At 40.2% G+C, this 16,498-nt stretch overlaps 1 protein-coding gene across 3 annotated transcripts in view; it reads left to right on the top strand.

Annotated features, from left to right (window-relative positions):
* The window catches only part of SHANK2 (SH3 and multiple ankyrin repeat domains 2), a 256,574-nt gene that overhangs the window by 206,288 nt on the left and 33,788 nt on the right, over positions 1 to 16,498 (top strand). For all 3 annotated transcript variants that reach the window (XM_039725073.1, XM_039725072.1, XM_039725071.1), the window contains 4 exons: positions 11,389 to 11,524; positions 13,261 to 13,341; positions 13,727 to 13,735; positions 16,456 to 16,476. In XM_039725073.1, the coding sequence (XP_039581007.1) occupies positions 11,389 to 11,524; positions 13,261 to 13,341; positions 13,727 to 13,735; positions 16,456 to 16,476 (247 nt within the window). The remainder of the gene's footprint in view (positions 1 to 11,388; positions 11,525 to 13,260; positions 13,342 to 13,726; positions 13,736 to 16,455; positions 16,477 to 16,498) is intronic.

Genomic DNA, 16,498 nt, shown 5'->3' with positions numbered 1-16,498 from the left:
TGGCATCTTTTTGTCTGCCTGATTGATTGATTGATTGATTGATTTGTTTTTAAAGTGCTGCCTCGGAACCCCCCAGCCTTTTGCTGTTCCCATGCCTTTTGGCACAGTTATTTCTGGTGCCTCTAGTGCACACACCTACATTTTTCTCCATTCCTCTGGACAAAATTGTGCTCCCTCAGTAAGGAATGTGCTCTGGGTGATAAGCATGCATTCTATACGTGTGTGAAAGGAACTATGTATTAGCAACAATGGCTCACTTAACTATTTCAGACAGCATATATTTAGGGTGGCTAAAAATAGTTTTAATTTCAGAGACTCTTGGGAGCTTTGGTCATGCATCAGGCATTCCTTGCATTCTGCAGGAAGATGCTCTGAAGGCTGGCAGTCATGCAGCAGTCAAAGCCAGTGGCAGAAGATATTCTGCCCTGGATTTATGCAGTTCCAGGAGTGCTGCCTGTGCAGGATTTGGGGGACACAGTAGTAGGAGTGAGTAGCACACACTAAGGCTGCTTCTTACAATGTTTCCTAGAGCTGAAGCTTTTATGTTGCCTCAGTCAGACTCCAGAATCTAAATCGTGTCTTTCATGGCTGTCTTCCCTGTAGTCTAAAAAAAGCCCACCTGGAAATCAATAAAAAGCGTATTAGGATGCACTGAAATTATCCCTCTACCATTGCCAGACTTGTCAATGCCAGTAACTGGGACAAAGCTGATTTAGGTCAAGGTACTTGGAGAGAAATCAGATGTGATGCTACTGCAATTTGGGCAATTAGGCAAAGAGCTCAGAGGCTGGAATAAAAAAGAGGATGGCACTCAAGGAGAATCAATCACTACCTTAAAGTCATCTAAAATTTATACATTAGAGCTGTGAGTGTGCCTCCTTCTCAGAGTTCTGTCTCCATGTGAGGTGGGAAAGCCATGTGAGCAACGTGGCACTAAAGGAATTGTTCCTGCGAGCTGTGAAATGAAACTGGTAACCTCCAGCAGGGTTACCTGGTGCACTTTTGGCAAAATGCAATGTTCTTTTTCCCAGGTTCATCTGTAGTGTGTGGAATTCACATAGGCTGGGAAATTCAAGTATTCCGTGTTCTCTGGGATGTGTGGCCACTGGCAGGGAGCAATGTGCTGTCACACAGATGGAGTCAGGCTCCAAAGCAAGGCAGCTGCGCCCACCCAGTCCCTGGCAACGGTCCCCAGCCTTTGCTGCTTCCCAAACCCTGCAGTGGGAGTGCCCTTGGAGGCAATGGCCAAGCAGGATTTAGTAGCCCAGCAGAGGGTGAGTGCTCAGGAGGGGCTGGATGAGATGGGTGACATTCCGTCTGCATTGCTGTCACTGGCCCTCCCCTGGATGGGGATTTAGGATGAAGTTTTGGCACATCAGGCGCTCACAGGAGCCATTCCAACACCTTGGGTGGGTTCACCTCCTGTGCAGGGGGATGCAGCTTGCTGAGCACCTTGGGAATTTGAGCTCCTGGGTCTCCCTGAACCCATCCATCAAGGGCAGTGTCCGAGTCACCCTGACACAGCTTTTGGCAATTCCAACTTTGTGGGAAATATTAGCTCTTTCTACAGCGCCTCCAAGCTTGAAACCTTTGCCTAAGAGCTTGGTTAACACTTAAACTCCATTCTACAACACCTGGATAGAAATTTAATTTGAATTATAAGGGATTTGCATAATATTTGGTGTCTAAATCAAAGTTTCCCTCCCTTAGTTTTGGAAGCACATAGCATTTCTGCTCTTTGGTGTGGGGCAGCACCATCTCTTTCTGTTCTTCTTAACAAACTATGTTATTTTTCTGATTTTTCCTTGTGTGCTTAAGACTTAGTTCACATTCCAAAATATTTTGCATAGAATCAAACTCAGCGGGGCTTCACTCTTCGTTAATTTTGGGAGCTGGATTGCAGATAAAATTTAGGTGGCAGGAGAACAGGTCTGCAAAATTGTGATTTTGGACATCTTTTCTAGTGATACTAAAATTGTTGTTGGTACAAATGAAGCTGCTGCTTTCTGACTGAAGATCTTGTTATATTGTTGTTGCTTGGGCTTTGTTTGGCATTCGTGCTTTGTTTGTCTCCCTCTCTTCGGTGCCTGTGCTCAGGTTTGGGGCATGCTTATCTCCACAAAGCGCTTCTGCTGTGCTGCTCTGTTGGCACCAGGTTGTGCAGCTCTTGAGAGCGTTCCTGAAATGTCAGTGTGTAACAGCACAGACTCATCCCCAGCATCACCCAGCTGAGCTTGCTGCTGCTGGCTCCAGGTGCTGAAAGGAAGCAGGTGACAGGTTTGGCTTCCTTCTGGCCGCTAGAAGGCAGGAAGGGTCTCCAAAGGAGTTTCCAAAGCTTTCTTTGGATACAGAATCAGACTGTGGAGAAAATGTCCCCGAAGGAGAGGCTGCAGCATCTCTGGCTGCTGCGGGCTGGGAGCAGTGCAGAAGGCAGAGCCTGGCTCCACTGTTCTGCCTCTTGCTGGGAGGGTGTTCCCTCGGGACTGGTGCTCTCTGTAGCCAAGGTGGAGCCTCTTTAAAGGGCAGGAAATTGCCTCGTGCTCTGTGAGTCACCAGATCGTCCCAAAATAGATTTTTATTTCCAAAGTATTTACAAATAAAATCAAACCTAATGAAAGGTTTGTTGATGATTCTTATTCTCTATGACAAAATGCTCTGAGGAATCTGCTCTTATCCTCCTCTGATGCTTGTTCACTCACCAAAATAAATCATTCCCTCTTAACAGAGGAGCTTTTTGCACTTGTACTCTTGCTTGAGAAGATAAAAAGTGGTTATTCTGTGTGGAGAGCAAGTAAATTACTTGTCGTTTGTTTGAAGTGGTAACAAAAAGCCTTATTATGAATTAATGAAGTTGCTCTTATAAACAAGTTTGTTTTCTTTTAAAAGAGCTGTGAAAGTTGTCTTTGGTTGCCTTTGTTGAGTTAATATTGTGTAACATGGTATTTGTGTCTCCTGTCTGTTTTACATTACAATTGTGCCTATAGATTTGGATGTTGTTTTGAGGTTGTTTTACACTAAACATTTCCATGTTTGTAACGATGCTGTGCAATGACTCCACCACTGATATCTCTTTTTGGGGTTTATCTTCAATTTGGGAAGTCTGGCATAAAACACGCACAAAGCTGCAGTATGGTTAGTACAATCAGTATTTTTCTAAATTAAAATAAGACACTCGCACATCACCAGCTGACTGATGGGTATTTCTTCATTCTGTTCTAACACAGAAAACATTTTTTATGTGAGTTTGATTATTCTGTATGTGCTTAGACACTCCTCAGGCCCAGATTTCAGTCCTCATTCCCATGGCCTCCAAATTAAATTTCCAAGGGATTCCAAGTTTAAGGCAGCCTTGTTAAAACTAACATGGCTTTAAGAAAGAATTATCTCCATCTGCTCTAAGATTAGGCTTTCCTGCATAAAGAGGGATGCATGAGCAATACATTTTTTTTAATATTGTTCTTAGAGCAGATGCATTTTCTGGAAAGTGACTGTATGTGGGAGGAGGAAATATAGATTATCAACACATGATGACAACACTTTCTGTCAATATATCTGTGTAATCTCTGGGAAGGTTTTAACAGAAAATCATTGAAATGTACAAAACCAGGCAGTTTATATCCCATGTACAGGGTTTAATTTTAAATTGTGTTGCCTGACTTAGGGTGCTTACCTAATGTAAATGAATATTGGGCTGTATTATTAATGCTTATAAAGAGATCTATATTTTGATCCATATTTTAGAATTCTCTGCCTAATGGTCTTTAGTGTAGGTATGCACAGCTTTAAAAATAGAAGGGCTCAGCCTGCGAGCTTCTACCTCCTGTAAATACTTATCAAGTGGTTCATTCAGAATTCAAATAAAGATCCATTGTCCTCCCAGTGCTTGCATAACAGCACTGCAACTCCCCATTTGATAAAATATGATATTTTTAGTGTGGAACACAGCCTCCTGTTTTCCTCCAGCCTTGGGATGGGAATTGTTTAAGGAGGTTCTGAAGCCCTTCACCCCTTTGGGGCAGGGCGTGCAGGTGGGCGCTGTTCCGAGGGCACAGCGGGAATGGGAATGCTGCCTGTTCCTGTCCCACACAGCAGCACAGGAGAGAGCTGGAGCTGGCTCCAGGGATAGGCCTGGCTTGGAAATGCACTCTGCCCAAAGGGGATCCTGTTCTTCCTGCTGCCCTGGATCAGCAGAACAGAGCAGCTCCACCCACTGTGCTGCCCCAAGCTGGCCCAGCACTCAGATCCCTGTGACAGTCTGTCATCCAGGGCAAAATCATCCTTTTAAGTTTTGACTATTTTTTTCCCCTCTGGAGTCAGTTTATCAGAAGAACCTCATGAAGCATCAGTGACCGTGCAGAGGGAGCAGCAAACTGAGATGTGGCTGACTGGCCAGCAGAGGAGCATGGAGGGACGGGACTTTGTTTTTCCACTGCTTGAATGAGCAGCTTGGACCCCTTTCCTTCCCCTTCCCCCCCTTCCCTTGCCCCCACCTTAGAGCACCCCCAGCAGAGGAGGATGACTGGATATGCCAGGGGAATGAGATGGAAGCAGCTCTGGTTGCAGTGGTTAAGCAGTTTTAGACTTTCATGCATGCTTTCATCTGTGAAGGGCAGACATGCTAGAGATGTTTCTTTACCATATGGGTGACCTCTAGTTTGCTATTTTTTGGTACCCTATTTTTGGTGCTGTCTATGTACCATAATTTATAGGCTATGAGAACAAATTCAATATAAGAGGCATGTTCACAAGATGAATAATGTAAAGGTACTCTCTGTTGCACTTCAAACTTCATTTTCATTTCGCTGAATTTTAAACTAGTGCATTTTTTTTTGAGCATTGGAATGTGGGCAAAAAAAATTAGTTATCGGCTTATCTTCAGTGAGTTTATTTTAAGCAAAAAAGAAGCAAAACAGATGTGCACAGTTCATTGGATATTTTTTCCCTGAGAGAAGTTAAAACATGAGAAGCTGCCACCTCTTGCACCTGGCAGACATCAGACAAATTCATCTTAAGTGCCACTTAATTGATTGCAGAACACTGCAGTTCAATCAACTGCAATAAAGTTAATTGAACCTCTCCAATGAAATGTGACTTAAACCAAAGGATTCAAAACAGGAACAGGTACTAATTAATGGAGGCCATTATTTTTAATAGGACAGGGTCCAAGTAATTGAGTGATGTTTAAATGTTCTGTGTAGTCTCATGAGGATGGAAGTCACTTACTTGAAACAGCTTTCACGTTAGATATAAGTATGCAAAATCCAAAATTTTAGATAAGAGTGCTAATTTAACATAGTTCTGCCTTTTAAATCATACCATGGGTAAGAGATGAAAAGCAACACTTAACCCTGCTGCTCTTTTGGGCTATCAGCTTTGATCCCAAACTAATCCAGTGAGTTTGTACTTACTAGAAGAAAACAAGTTGTGCATTTCCCTTGAGGGAGGTCAGACACTGGCATGGGGCCAGTCTTAGCTGGGTGAAACACAGACAGGTGTATGACCATCTTTATACGCCAGTTTGACTAACGTTAGACACGTTAAAAAATATTTTTAAAGGTCTTTGAAGGACTGACAGCTGTTATGCTCCATTCAAGTTTTCAACTTTCTCATATTATTAAAACGTGTTTAACCAAGGCAGGACATTACTCCCACATGATATGTTTGTAGAATGCTGGGAAAGTAAGAGGGAAATAAAGTCTATTTAGGCTTTTGGTAGCTTTACACAGGAAGAAAATAATACAAACAGGACAGAAATTGGAAAAAATACCACTTCTCAGAGGTTCTGGGCCTAACAGGAATAGCAGGGACAAGAAAGCTGAGAAGTTCCAAGATGGAGCTGGGCTAAATGTTAAGAAACAAATTTTGTGATGCAGTTGCCATGACAACCAAGGAGTCTGGAGTTTATGATCTGAGATGCCTCTTCCTTCCAGTGCCTCTCTCAGAAATAGATGTTCCTGAGCGCAACTGAAGCTTTGGTGCGACTCGTGGGGATGAAGCGGCTGAGCCCTTCCTCGACAGCTCTGCTGTCTCCGGGCAGAGACCACATCCCTCAGCATTTTTGCCACTGCTGAATTAGCCCAGGGAAAAGTCTTTGCCTGGCTGGAGCAAACCTGCAGGAGCCAGGTTCCAGCAGGCTCCAGCCTGTCCTGCCGCCCTCGCCCAGAGCAAGCACCAGGCAGTGACATCTCCCTTTGCCACGGGAGCTGCAGCAGAGATGGCACAACATTCCCCATGTGCAGACAGGGGCAAATGTGGTGACAGGATGGAATCCAAAACTTCAGGACATTGTCTGTCCACAGTGTGTTTTCTTTTAGGCATCTTTTATCTTGTTTGTGTGCCCCAATATTTGAGTTTATGCCAAGAGATTTATACTGTAGCAAGGCTATGAATGATTTTGATGCTTTTCCCTTAATTCATGTGTACTTTTTTTCTGAATGGCTGTCAAATACTTCCTTATAATATTTCTTCTTCTGGACAAACCCCATAAATGACAGAATTCAGGTGGGAAGTTGCCTCCTTTGATCACCTAGTCCAATTCCATGCTCACTGGCTTCATCTTTACAACATCCCATGCAGTAAGGCCACCAGGGCAGGCAAATCTATGAGCAAGTGGATTACTGCAAAAACACCATTAATGCAAGATGTCAGCTGGAATTTCCACATCCTTGTATCCCTGCTTCTGTGAAGTTCTTTGTTTGTTTTGGGGTTTTTTGTTTTGTTTTTTCTTTTCTTTTCTTTTCTTTTCTTTTCTTTTCTTTTCTTTTCTTTTCTTTTCTTTTCTTTTCTTTTCTTTTCTTTTCTTTTCTTTTCTTTTCTCTTTTCTTTTCAGCACCTTTTAAATCAACAGAGTGCATGAAGCCTCTGAAGCATCTTTTACACCAAAGTTGATTAAATGGGATATTTAATCAAATGTACATGTCAAGCACCTGTGGGAATCAGTGATGTTTATGTGGGAGATCAGAATGTAAAAAAACTTCCCATTTGTATTAGAAAATCTTCAGGAATTTTCAGAGACTCTTCAAGGCCTTTTTGAGAAACTGTTTAAATAAATGAATAGTTGGAGCCTGGTGAACTGAAGACATTTGCTTCTGTCTATTTAAGCTTCTGTGGTGGGATGGGAATAATTTGGTTTGCAGAAACAAATTCATAAATTAATTTCCATTATGGGACTCATTTATATGTTATATTATTACTTTCTATTTTAATCTAAGACACAGGTTAAAATTGTGCTAGGTTTTTGGGAAAGTGAATCTTGGTATCATTTGTGGTGAAGTGCATTTTGTGAGCACATAAAATGTCATTACACCAAAGCATCTTTTGGCTTTGGACCTTTTTAACTTGCCTGCTCCTTTGAATCTGTGGTTATTTTTGCATTCAGGTCTTTCCTGGGATGCTCAATAAAAAGTATTCTGCCAACAGAATTTGTGCAAATTTACTTTCACAGCAGCTTTTCTGGATTCACTATGTACCTTTGTGCTGTCCATGAGCCCATTAAATCCAGCTTTAGAATGAATTTAGAGGATAAATAATAGAGTTTTTGACACTAAATATGCTTGTCAGGTGCAAATCTGAGCATTTGTGCTGGTGTGTGCTAAAAGCTGCTCCACCCATCCCAGTATGGCCACAAACACCACAACCCCTTGCTGGTTTTCAGTGGGTGACCCCTGGGCTGGCACTGTGGGTGCACTGAGAGCACAAATAACTTCCCAAAAGTCTCTGGGTCACTGTGTCTTTCTTCCTCTCACATTTTAGTCTCCAGATGGGAAACTCTTACTGGCTGCTGACAGGCAGTGCCATGTGCACAACTCCGTGGTTACTTGAAATGCAGAAGCATCATTTGAGCCTGCAAAATCTCTTGTGAGCTATTTATTTTCGCTGGTACAAATTGTGATTGGGTTTGTGTGTGTGAAATATTTATCAAAAAGGGTGAATTTTAAAAAGCATGTAGGCAGGGGGTTGTAAGTGTGTGTAACGGGTTTGGGGGTTTGTTGGTTTTTTGGTTTTTTTTTTCAAGTAGTTCAGCAGATAAGGAAGAGCTTCTGAGATGCTTCTTCTGGGAGGATGTGCATTCCCAACTTCAACCATTCTGCAATGGGCATCCCAAGCATAATGATGGAGTTCTGTTTACTTAATTGCTCTTAAAAATTATTGACTGCCTTTTTCACTGAGGGAATGTTTTGGTAATAGAAGGATTAGGATGATGCATTGAAGAAATCAAGACCTTCTTTTCCTATCTTTTTTTTTTTTTAATTAATAGAACAAAGTCTGCAAGTTCTCTTTCTCTGGTAGTGGTTTTTTTCCCTTTTGCACCTTCCTACGGGAATGCTGCTCTGGTGAATGTGTTCCAGCTCATGCATCTGCCAGCTTACAATGTGCAGGTTATTTTACTGTGCAGGTTATTTTACTATTATATTATATTATATTATATTATATTATATTATATTATATTATATTATATTATATATTATATTTTTCCAACCCATTTCATAACTGCATTTCAGGGGAAAAAAGGTTTTTATCCAGCCTGTTTAGACTATTTTTAAATACATTCATGAGATCATATTACTTCATGAATTAATTCTCTCAAAGTAATTTCTGTTCCACTGCCCAGTAACCAGATGATAATAAAGGATGATTTTTAAAAATACAGAATTCTGAGGCTTTTCCCCAGAGGCCAGAGTGGATAGAGGAGAGTTGTTGAAATTGTGAGGTGTCCCAAAGGACAGTTTTCCTTTTATTTTGTTTCTTGGATGACCAGATTTCATTGATGTAGCATAGACCCAGCCTCCTCACATGTCTATTTCTATTATCTATTTTCACTTATTTATGAAGGACATAGCAGAAAAATGTTTTGGGGAATAGTAGAAGGAAAATAAGAACCTCATGTTTTGCAGTGAAAGATTGCAGAAAATATGCAGAAAGATTGGGTTGAAGAAGAAGGAAAGACACAAATTTGTGCCTGCAAAACAACTTTACTCTTTGTTTCTAGAGCTTCCTTCCAAACACCTAGCTGCTAAAAGAAAAAGTAGTTTTTGAGTGCTTTAAAGAGTAGGATTACTTTTAATACAGAGAATACAGGTGATTATTAAATGAATTGGCACAGTTGGAATAGATAACTGCTTTACTGGTTTACAAACTCCCCCTTGCCAAAGCTTGAAGTGGAAGTTGAGAGAGATTTGCCTCAAATTATTCATCTGGAAAAGTTTTGCTGAATAAATCAAACTAAAACTGTCAAACAAACCTGCTTGAACTCTGGTTTTTCACTGCTTAACAGCCCTTCCTGCAGGCATTTGGCTTCTGGATGAAATGTTGAAGAAGGGTAAAAGAAATAATGTCACTTATAAACTGTTGACAATTCCCCAGTTATTACTTTGTAATCATGCTCCAGTCTTACCCCCTGAAGTGCTAAAGACTGTGAAGATGAGGTTCTCTTCTGGTTCCATGATTCTTTTGTTCTCTAGTATTTCCGTAAGACTCTGAGTTAAATAACCTCCAGCTCTCCTATCAATATTTTTATTTTATTTATTTTCAGATCAATCTTTTCAGTCCCAGCTCTTGTAACTGTGCCTTTTCAACAAAGCTGCTATAAACAGTCATTTACAGGTTCTGTTTCTGAGGCAGCTTTAAAAAAATGTGTTGTATATATTTGCTCCTGCTCTAAATGTTAAATATCATTGCACAGAACGATGGGAACAGATGGGATGCTGCATAAGCTGTTTATCATATTACACATTTATCACTTTACACTAGTGAAGTGTGCATGTGTTTGATTAATATTGACTTTTGATTTATTTGGAGGGCTCTATTTTTTGACAGCATTAGGGATTACATTGTAATCCTTACTGGTTTCCAAGCTTGAAATTTAATTCCAGTAAAAATAGAGTGGATGGATTCCATAATTCTTAATTACATGATTTTTTTTTTCATGTGAAAAAAATTACCTGGTTGAGGCTTTAATACTGGAAGGATTCAGAAGTAAATGGGTAACACTGTTTGCTTCAGTATTTTAGACAGATTAAATTTAGATGCCATTGGTCCAGCTAAATAAATATCTCTTGGAATTAAATACCAGATGCTAAGGAGGTGTAAAATAAAGCAAACCAGCAAGAGTCCTATTTAAATCAATATTCTTTTATACCCTCCACCTACAGAATGAGAGAACTTCGTCTTTGCCTGCTCAACAGGTCTGGATGTTCAGCATGTGTTCCACCTACGTCACAGTACATGGAACCAAAAAAGCATCTCCAAAAGCACCCCGAGCTCAGGCACAGAGCACACAGCTCGTCCTGTAGGCTCCCCACTGCAGCACTCTGCTTAAAAGATGGCTCACCAATGCACTGGTTCATTAAAATGCATTTTGGCTCAGCTGAAGCCTGAGAAAAAGGAAGGTTTTCCTTCCAGACAATGGATGGAAAAATGATTTCAAGTTGGAGTGGGGCGGCTTGTGCTGTTTGTTCCGCTAAACAGCAATAATATTTAATGAGAGATTCTGCTCTGAACTGTAAATCCTTTAGAGTGTGAGATGCCCAGCCTGTCAGAATAAATAGAGGAGGCTAAAAACACTTACTTTGAAAATGACTGTTCATTTTGGGAGGCATTGAGTGATCTCAGTGAAATATTACTGAGTCAGTGGAATTTTGGAGAGAGATCAACTTCCCAGCATGTATCCTGGCAGCAGCTCTTCCTCCATTCCTCAATATCTTTTATGTTCAAATAGCACAGGCAGCACTTCAGTCTTACATGTTGTCATCATTCAAATTTCAGATAGCTTTCAGTGACTCCTTATAGATTGAATGAATAAATAAATTACTTTTAACCGTGCTTATTTATATGCCTCTGCTTTCTTCTATGTCTGTTAATTGATATTATGGAAAGAAAAATCCAGCAAAAATGATGATTTAGTACTAGAAATTAGGGAGAGTACATATCTATGTATATATTTTTTTATTTTATTTTTTTTCCCCAAAGCTAAGTGTTGCAGTGCAGTTTGAAGTTTAATTGGCATGACCACAGTTACTGCTCAGGGCTTCATGTATTTAACTCTTCTTTTTCCATGGACACTCTTTGGGCCTGCTATGGCCCTGTTGCCTTTGCTTCCAAAACAGGAGATCCTTCCAGAAACATGCAGAAGAAAAATTCTAGTAATTGTAAATAAAATATGTAAAGGGCATGATTTCATTGAATTTTTTTAGATGTGCATTTCCCAAAGGAGTAGCTTTGTTTTCTGGTCATCATGTCAGCTGTGCACTGTTCCTTAAATACATATTTTCATTAAAACACAGTAACTAGAAATTCTATCTATCTGTTCCTTCCACATTCTTTTTATAAAAATGATAGAACGAAAATTTTCTGCATTTTGGTCTAAAAGACTCCTTCCTTTCTGTGCAGGTTAATAATGAGAACGTAGTGAAAGTTGGCCACAGGCAGGTGGTGAACATGATTCGACAAGGGGGCAATCACCTCGTGCTGAAGGTTGTCACAGTAACCAGGAATCTTGATCCAGATGACACAGCAAGGAAGAAAGGTACATTTTTCTCTCTTCCTAATGGACTCTTCTGCTCTTCCTTCACAGAAAACCAAGTATGGGCATGAAATTGCTGTTTTCTAAGTTCTGATTTATTAGACTTTGCTTCTCAAATTTGAAATGCCCTGTTCTTGTTTAAGTTGGAGTGATTTAATTCTGTTGGGTTAGACATTAACATGTGGCCAAAAGAGCAATGTTCTCTCATCACGCTTGACATTAATCTTTGAGACTTTTTCACATGTATATGTTTGAGGATCTTGTAGTAAAATTTCTTGCAGTAGTGAGAGAGGAAAAGCACTAAGAAGAGATGATCTTTTATTAATTTCAAATGTACTTGATATGGGGGTTTTTTAGCAGTGTTTGTCACCCACCCATCCAAAAAACCACCATGAAATCTTCACCCCAATAAAAAGAGGAAACAAAAAAGGAATTTACACTGTTTCCTTCACCTTAGATGCCCCAGAGTTTGGCTTCCCAGCTATGCTAGGAAGTCATTAGGCCCTCATAATTATAATTAAGCAGCTCACTGGTGCTCCTTGCAGCTGCAGCACATTGCTGAAAGTTCCTCTTCCTCCCACAGTCCCATAAGTTTCACTCACACACACCTGGCTCTTCAGCACGGGAGCAGGTGAGGAGCTGGCACTCCAGGATCCCTCCTTCTCCATGAAACTAAAACTTTATGTCTGTGCTGGAAGTGTTTTTCACCTCCACTGCTTATTAAAAATAATAATAATTAAAAAGCAATAATAATAATTTAAAAGCAAAAAAGAATGAGACTAGCTTGTGGGGTGGAGGGGAAAGGCTGTGTTAAACTAAATAATGTCCCATCATGGTCTTGCATTATTTTTGGCTTGATGGAAATACTGTTCACACATTTTAAACAAACCTTTTTGCCTCTGCCTTCTGGTATGTATCATATTGACCCTAAATGTAGAGATAGGACAAGGGGCAGTGTTTTAAACTGAAAGGTTTAGGCTAAATATTAGTGGGAAATTCTTTACTGTGGGGGTGGTGAGGCTTGCCACAGGGTGTCCAGAGAAGCTGTGGTGCCCCACTCCTGGAAGTGTCCAGGGCCAGGATGGATGGGACTTTGAGAACCGAGGATGGTGGAAGGTGTGGCAGAGGGGTTGGAATGAGATGATCTTTTCTGACCACCAGAAATATTTGTTACCAGGATACTAAAGCACAGATGGTAGTTTCTGTGCTAGATTATTGCCTGGATATTTTAAGACCTTATATATTCTGAGGATCACCCATTTCCCTTAGAGTCACCTTAACAATTCAGATCCATTTGAATGGTCTTTCCTGTATTTCTCAGATTGAACAGTTTCTCCAGAGATTAAATTAATCTGCCAGAGATTGGCTGGTGCCCAGGAGGTTTTTAGCCCTGCATGTTTCTCAGAAGGGGCACCACTGCTGCGAGGTCCTTTCTCTGAAAAGCCCTTTTCCTGCTGGGAAACAGAAGTGCACAGTTATTTAGCTTTAAATGTTTCTATGTATCCTGTTACATAAAAGCTTGCGGATGTATCAAGCAACCTACGCTAGAGCCAGAAACAGTGGAGAAATTCAGTCCATGAAAAGCATCTCAGGGCTTTTTCCTCCACATGTAGGTATTTATTCTCGCCTTATTTCATAGAGCTTATTCTTTTAAATGGATATGGAATTGTGGCTGTGAGCATAGGGCTTCCAGAGGGTGTGTTTTGGCTGACACTTGTGTTTTTCTGTTCCCTGCACAGCCCCACCACCTCCTAAGCGAGCTCCAACCACTGCACTGACCCTGCGCTCTAAGTCCATGACCTCAGAGCTTGAAGAGCTTGGTAAGAAAGTGTTTTTTGGCAAGCATGCTGGCTTGGTGGAGATGTAAATATCTATCTATATGTCTCTATGTGAAATTGGTGAAGGGAGCTGCACTGTGTACAGTGTTTAGAGCAGAGGAGGTTTTAAGAATGCTGCATCTTTGGAGAGTTCAAAATGTGCATGACTCGCATGAACGATTTTTGTGGAGACTTGTGCCTTTACTGCTGCGCAAGGGAATGTTGATACATTTTATGCATCATCAAAGTTTGGCACATCTACCAAAAAAGAGAAAAAAAAAGAATAAAAAGAGAAAATAATGCTGTATCATGTTTTGTTAGCTTTGCTTTCTAAATTTTCAGTTCATCTAATATTGTTTTATTTTAAATTTCTGTGGCCTCTCATTAGTGGATAAAGGTAAGCTGCCAGAAGCTGTTATTAAAAGCTGACAGTGTTAAAGCAGCTTCAACTTCAACTTGTTTCATTTGATCTGAAAAAGTGCATATTATGATATCACTTTGACTTCCGTGCATGATATAAACTTAACTCCTCTCACTACTGGTAATAAAAATTATTGAGCATTCAGTCTTTTATTTGCTAGTTTTGAGAAATGTCATTGTAGATTCCTTTGCTTGATCATCCACATTCTAGATATGCATAATTCTTCAGGAATTTGAATTAATTTTCTAGAAATGAGGAAGGTAGTTGTTCTTTTCTTCCTGTTTTTAATCTGTTAGGTCATTAAAAGGTAGAATTTCTGCAGCTAGACTAAGACATGGAAATATGAATAAATCATATATAAAAAGATAAAAGCCCAGTGCATATTTCTATGTGGCTATAGCAGTAAAACAGTGTGTTTAGCAAGTGAGAAATGGGTATAAAACCAAACCACGTCCCTCACTGCAGAGTAATAGAGTATAATAATCCACACAATAAAACCATTTTTCCCTGTAATTCTACAATTAAATACTTAATTTTATGATCTTGGGGTTTTCCTGACATGGACTCATCTGAAGGCCAGCTGGAAGGAATCAGCCTTTTCTTCCCCCTGTAAGTCAGTGTTTTTTGGGGCAGATGGACCCTATCCATCCTTTAGAGAGTCAAGTCATGTAACTCCCAGCAAAATGGTGCTGAAGTAGGTACTGTCTTCTCTATGGTCTAACAACCAAATGAAGACCAAAAAAAACCACCCCAGTCTGATTATTTAGCTCCAGCAAATCTCAGAAAATTTGGGTTTTTTGTACAAGGAAATTTAGGAGCTTAACTCGAGGTATCATCAGCTTGTGAATGCTCCATCATTTTTCTTCCAGGATTAAAATGTAAAATATTATTTCTGGAGCACACTTTGTGGGTCTGGGTGTTTTCCATTTGCTTTTCTTTCATGGAGTGCTGAGAGCTTGTAAAACTTTGCTGGTTTATCAACCACCTTTTCCAAGGGGACAGCAACATTTAAGCTCCATTTTTGTCCCTTTGTTATCCTCTTCTGTCAATTGCTTTCAAGCTGAGGATATTCTTCTATTTCTCTGACTTTTCAATCCTCCACAGGGGATATTGATCTTAAAGCCCAAGCAGCACTTTCCTAGGGAAGAATAGCTTGCTCATAGTAATGTTCCCAGTGGAGACCATCATATTTTAGCTTTCCCACCCTCCTGCTCAAGCTGTGGCTCTTGCTCTGCTGTTTGTCCTCACCAAGTGGCAGAAACCACTGCAACTACTTTAACAAGCAACCATGGGACATATTTCCATTTTTAAGCACATTTCCCATTCATACCTTTATCCAGATGGAGCAGACCTTGCAGTGGCAGGAGTTTTCTGTTCTGAGGAATAGTTCTGCACCATGTTCCAGAGGTGTTTGTCCCCTAGGAAAGCTGTAGAAGTGGCAGAAATTTGCTTTCTTCCTAAAAAAGTCTGTAAATGCCACTTCTGTGATACTCTGAACATTTGTCACCCTAGCAAACAATGTGACTGCTGTTCCAAATAACATCTGTGGTCTACCTATTTTCATATTTGTCCCTTTGTGGAACAGGGCTATTACCAGAAGGGGCAAGAAATCTTAAATTGCACAGCAACTGAACAAGCTTCCACAGGGAAAGTGTTCTCCCTATCATCAGTTAAAAGTTGTCTCCTGACATAAAACACAGCTTGTATGTGTGTATTTATCTATAATTTATATATCCCTCTATGTATTTGTGTATATATTGGACATCTGTGAGAGCTATGAGAACACCCACATTTTTATAGCCATTAAACTCTCTAATGAATGAGCATTCCTTTCATGCCATATATGTGCAAACCAAATAGGAAGAACCTATAAATGAGCACTGTGGATGTTCTCATCAATACCTATGTGTAACCCTTTTTCCTGAGCTGGAGAAGCTTGTGGTCTCAATAATGTCTCATGACAAAGAATCCCACGGGCTAATTATGTGCTGTGTACAGATGTATTTCCTTTTTATTGGTTTTGAATGTGATGCCTTTAATTTTATTGAATGTCCCTTGTTATGTAATAGAAGGAAAATGTAAATAGAAACTCCCCATTTGCTTTCCCTTAGAGTGCATAGTTTTGTAATGTCTTCTAGCTAAGGTAAACATCATTTTTTAAAAAAAAATTATCCATCTTGCAGTCATTAGAATCACTTCCTTTGCCTGGCTCTGAACCCTACTTACAGTTTTATTGACATGTTTTGAGCTATTCTGTTCTTCATAATACAGAGCAGACCATCTGAGTTGTTCTCCTTCAAATTAATTCATTCAAAAGATGGCAGTGTGCTAATGATTCCTTTCCATTTAAATCTGCAAAGATTGGGGAATGCCTGATGTTGTCCTAGTTTGACAGCCCTGGTATCAATAAGTTGCCCCAATTACTGCTTTTAAAAAGAACTTAGGAAAAAAATGTCTGCATGTATCCTTAATAACTGCAGGGGAGAAATTCCTCGTAAACCCTGATAAACAGCTTGGCAAAAGCAGATTTTATCTACTGTGGTTTGAGAGATACCTATTTAGCAGAGGTGAGCAGGGAGAGACTGACACCTTAGAGGGAAGGATAATGCTTGCACTCAAAATGACAGATGAGGATTTAGCATATAAAACATTACCTTCAGAATTGATTCACAGTTCCTTCCCTTTCTATTTCCAAGCTTCAGTACGGAAGAAGAAGGGTAAGGGGAAGCATTTTGTCTC

Source organism: Passer montanus, unplaced genomic scaffold, assembly GCF_014805655.1.
Source record: "Passer montanus isolate IOZ18808 unplaced genomic scaffold, ASM1480565v1 scaffold54, whole genome shotgun sequence".
Lineage (NCBI taxonomy): Eukaryota > Metazoa > Chordata > Aves > Passeriformes > Passeridae > Passer > Passer montanus.
The sequence above is the reverse complement of the archived record's forward strand: the minus strand, read 5'-3'. Positions and strand labels throughout refer to the sequence as shown.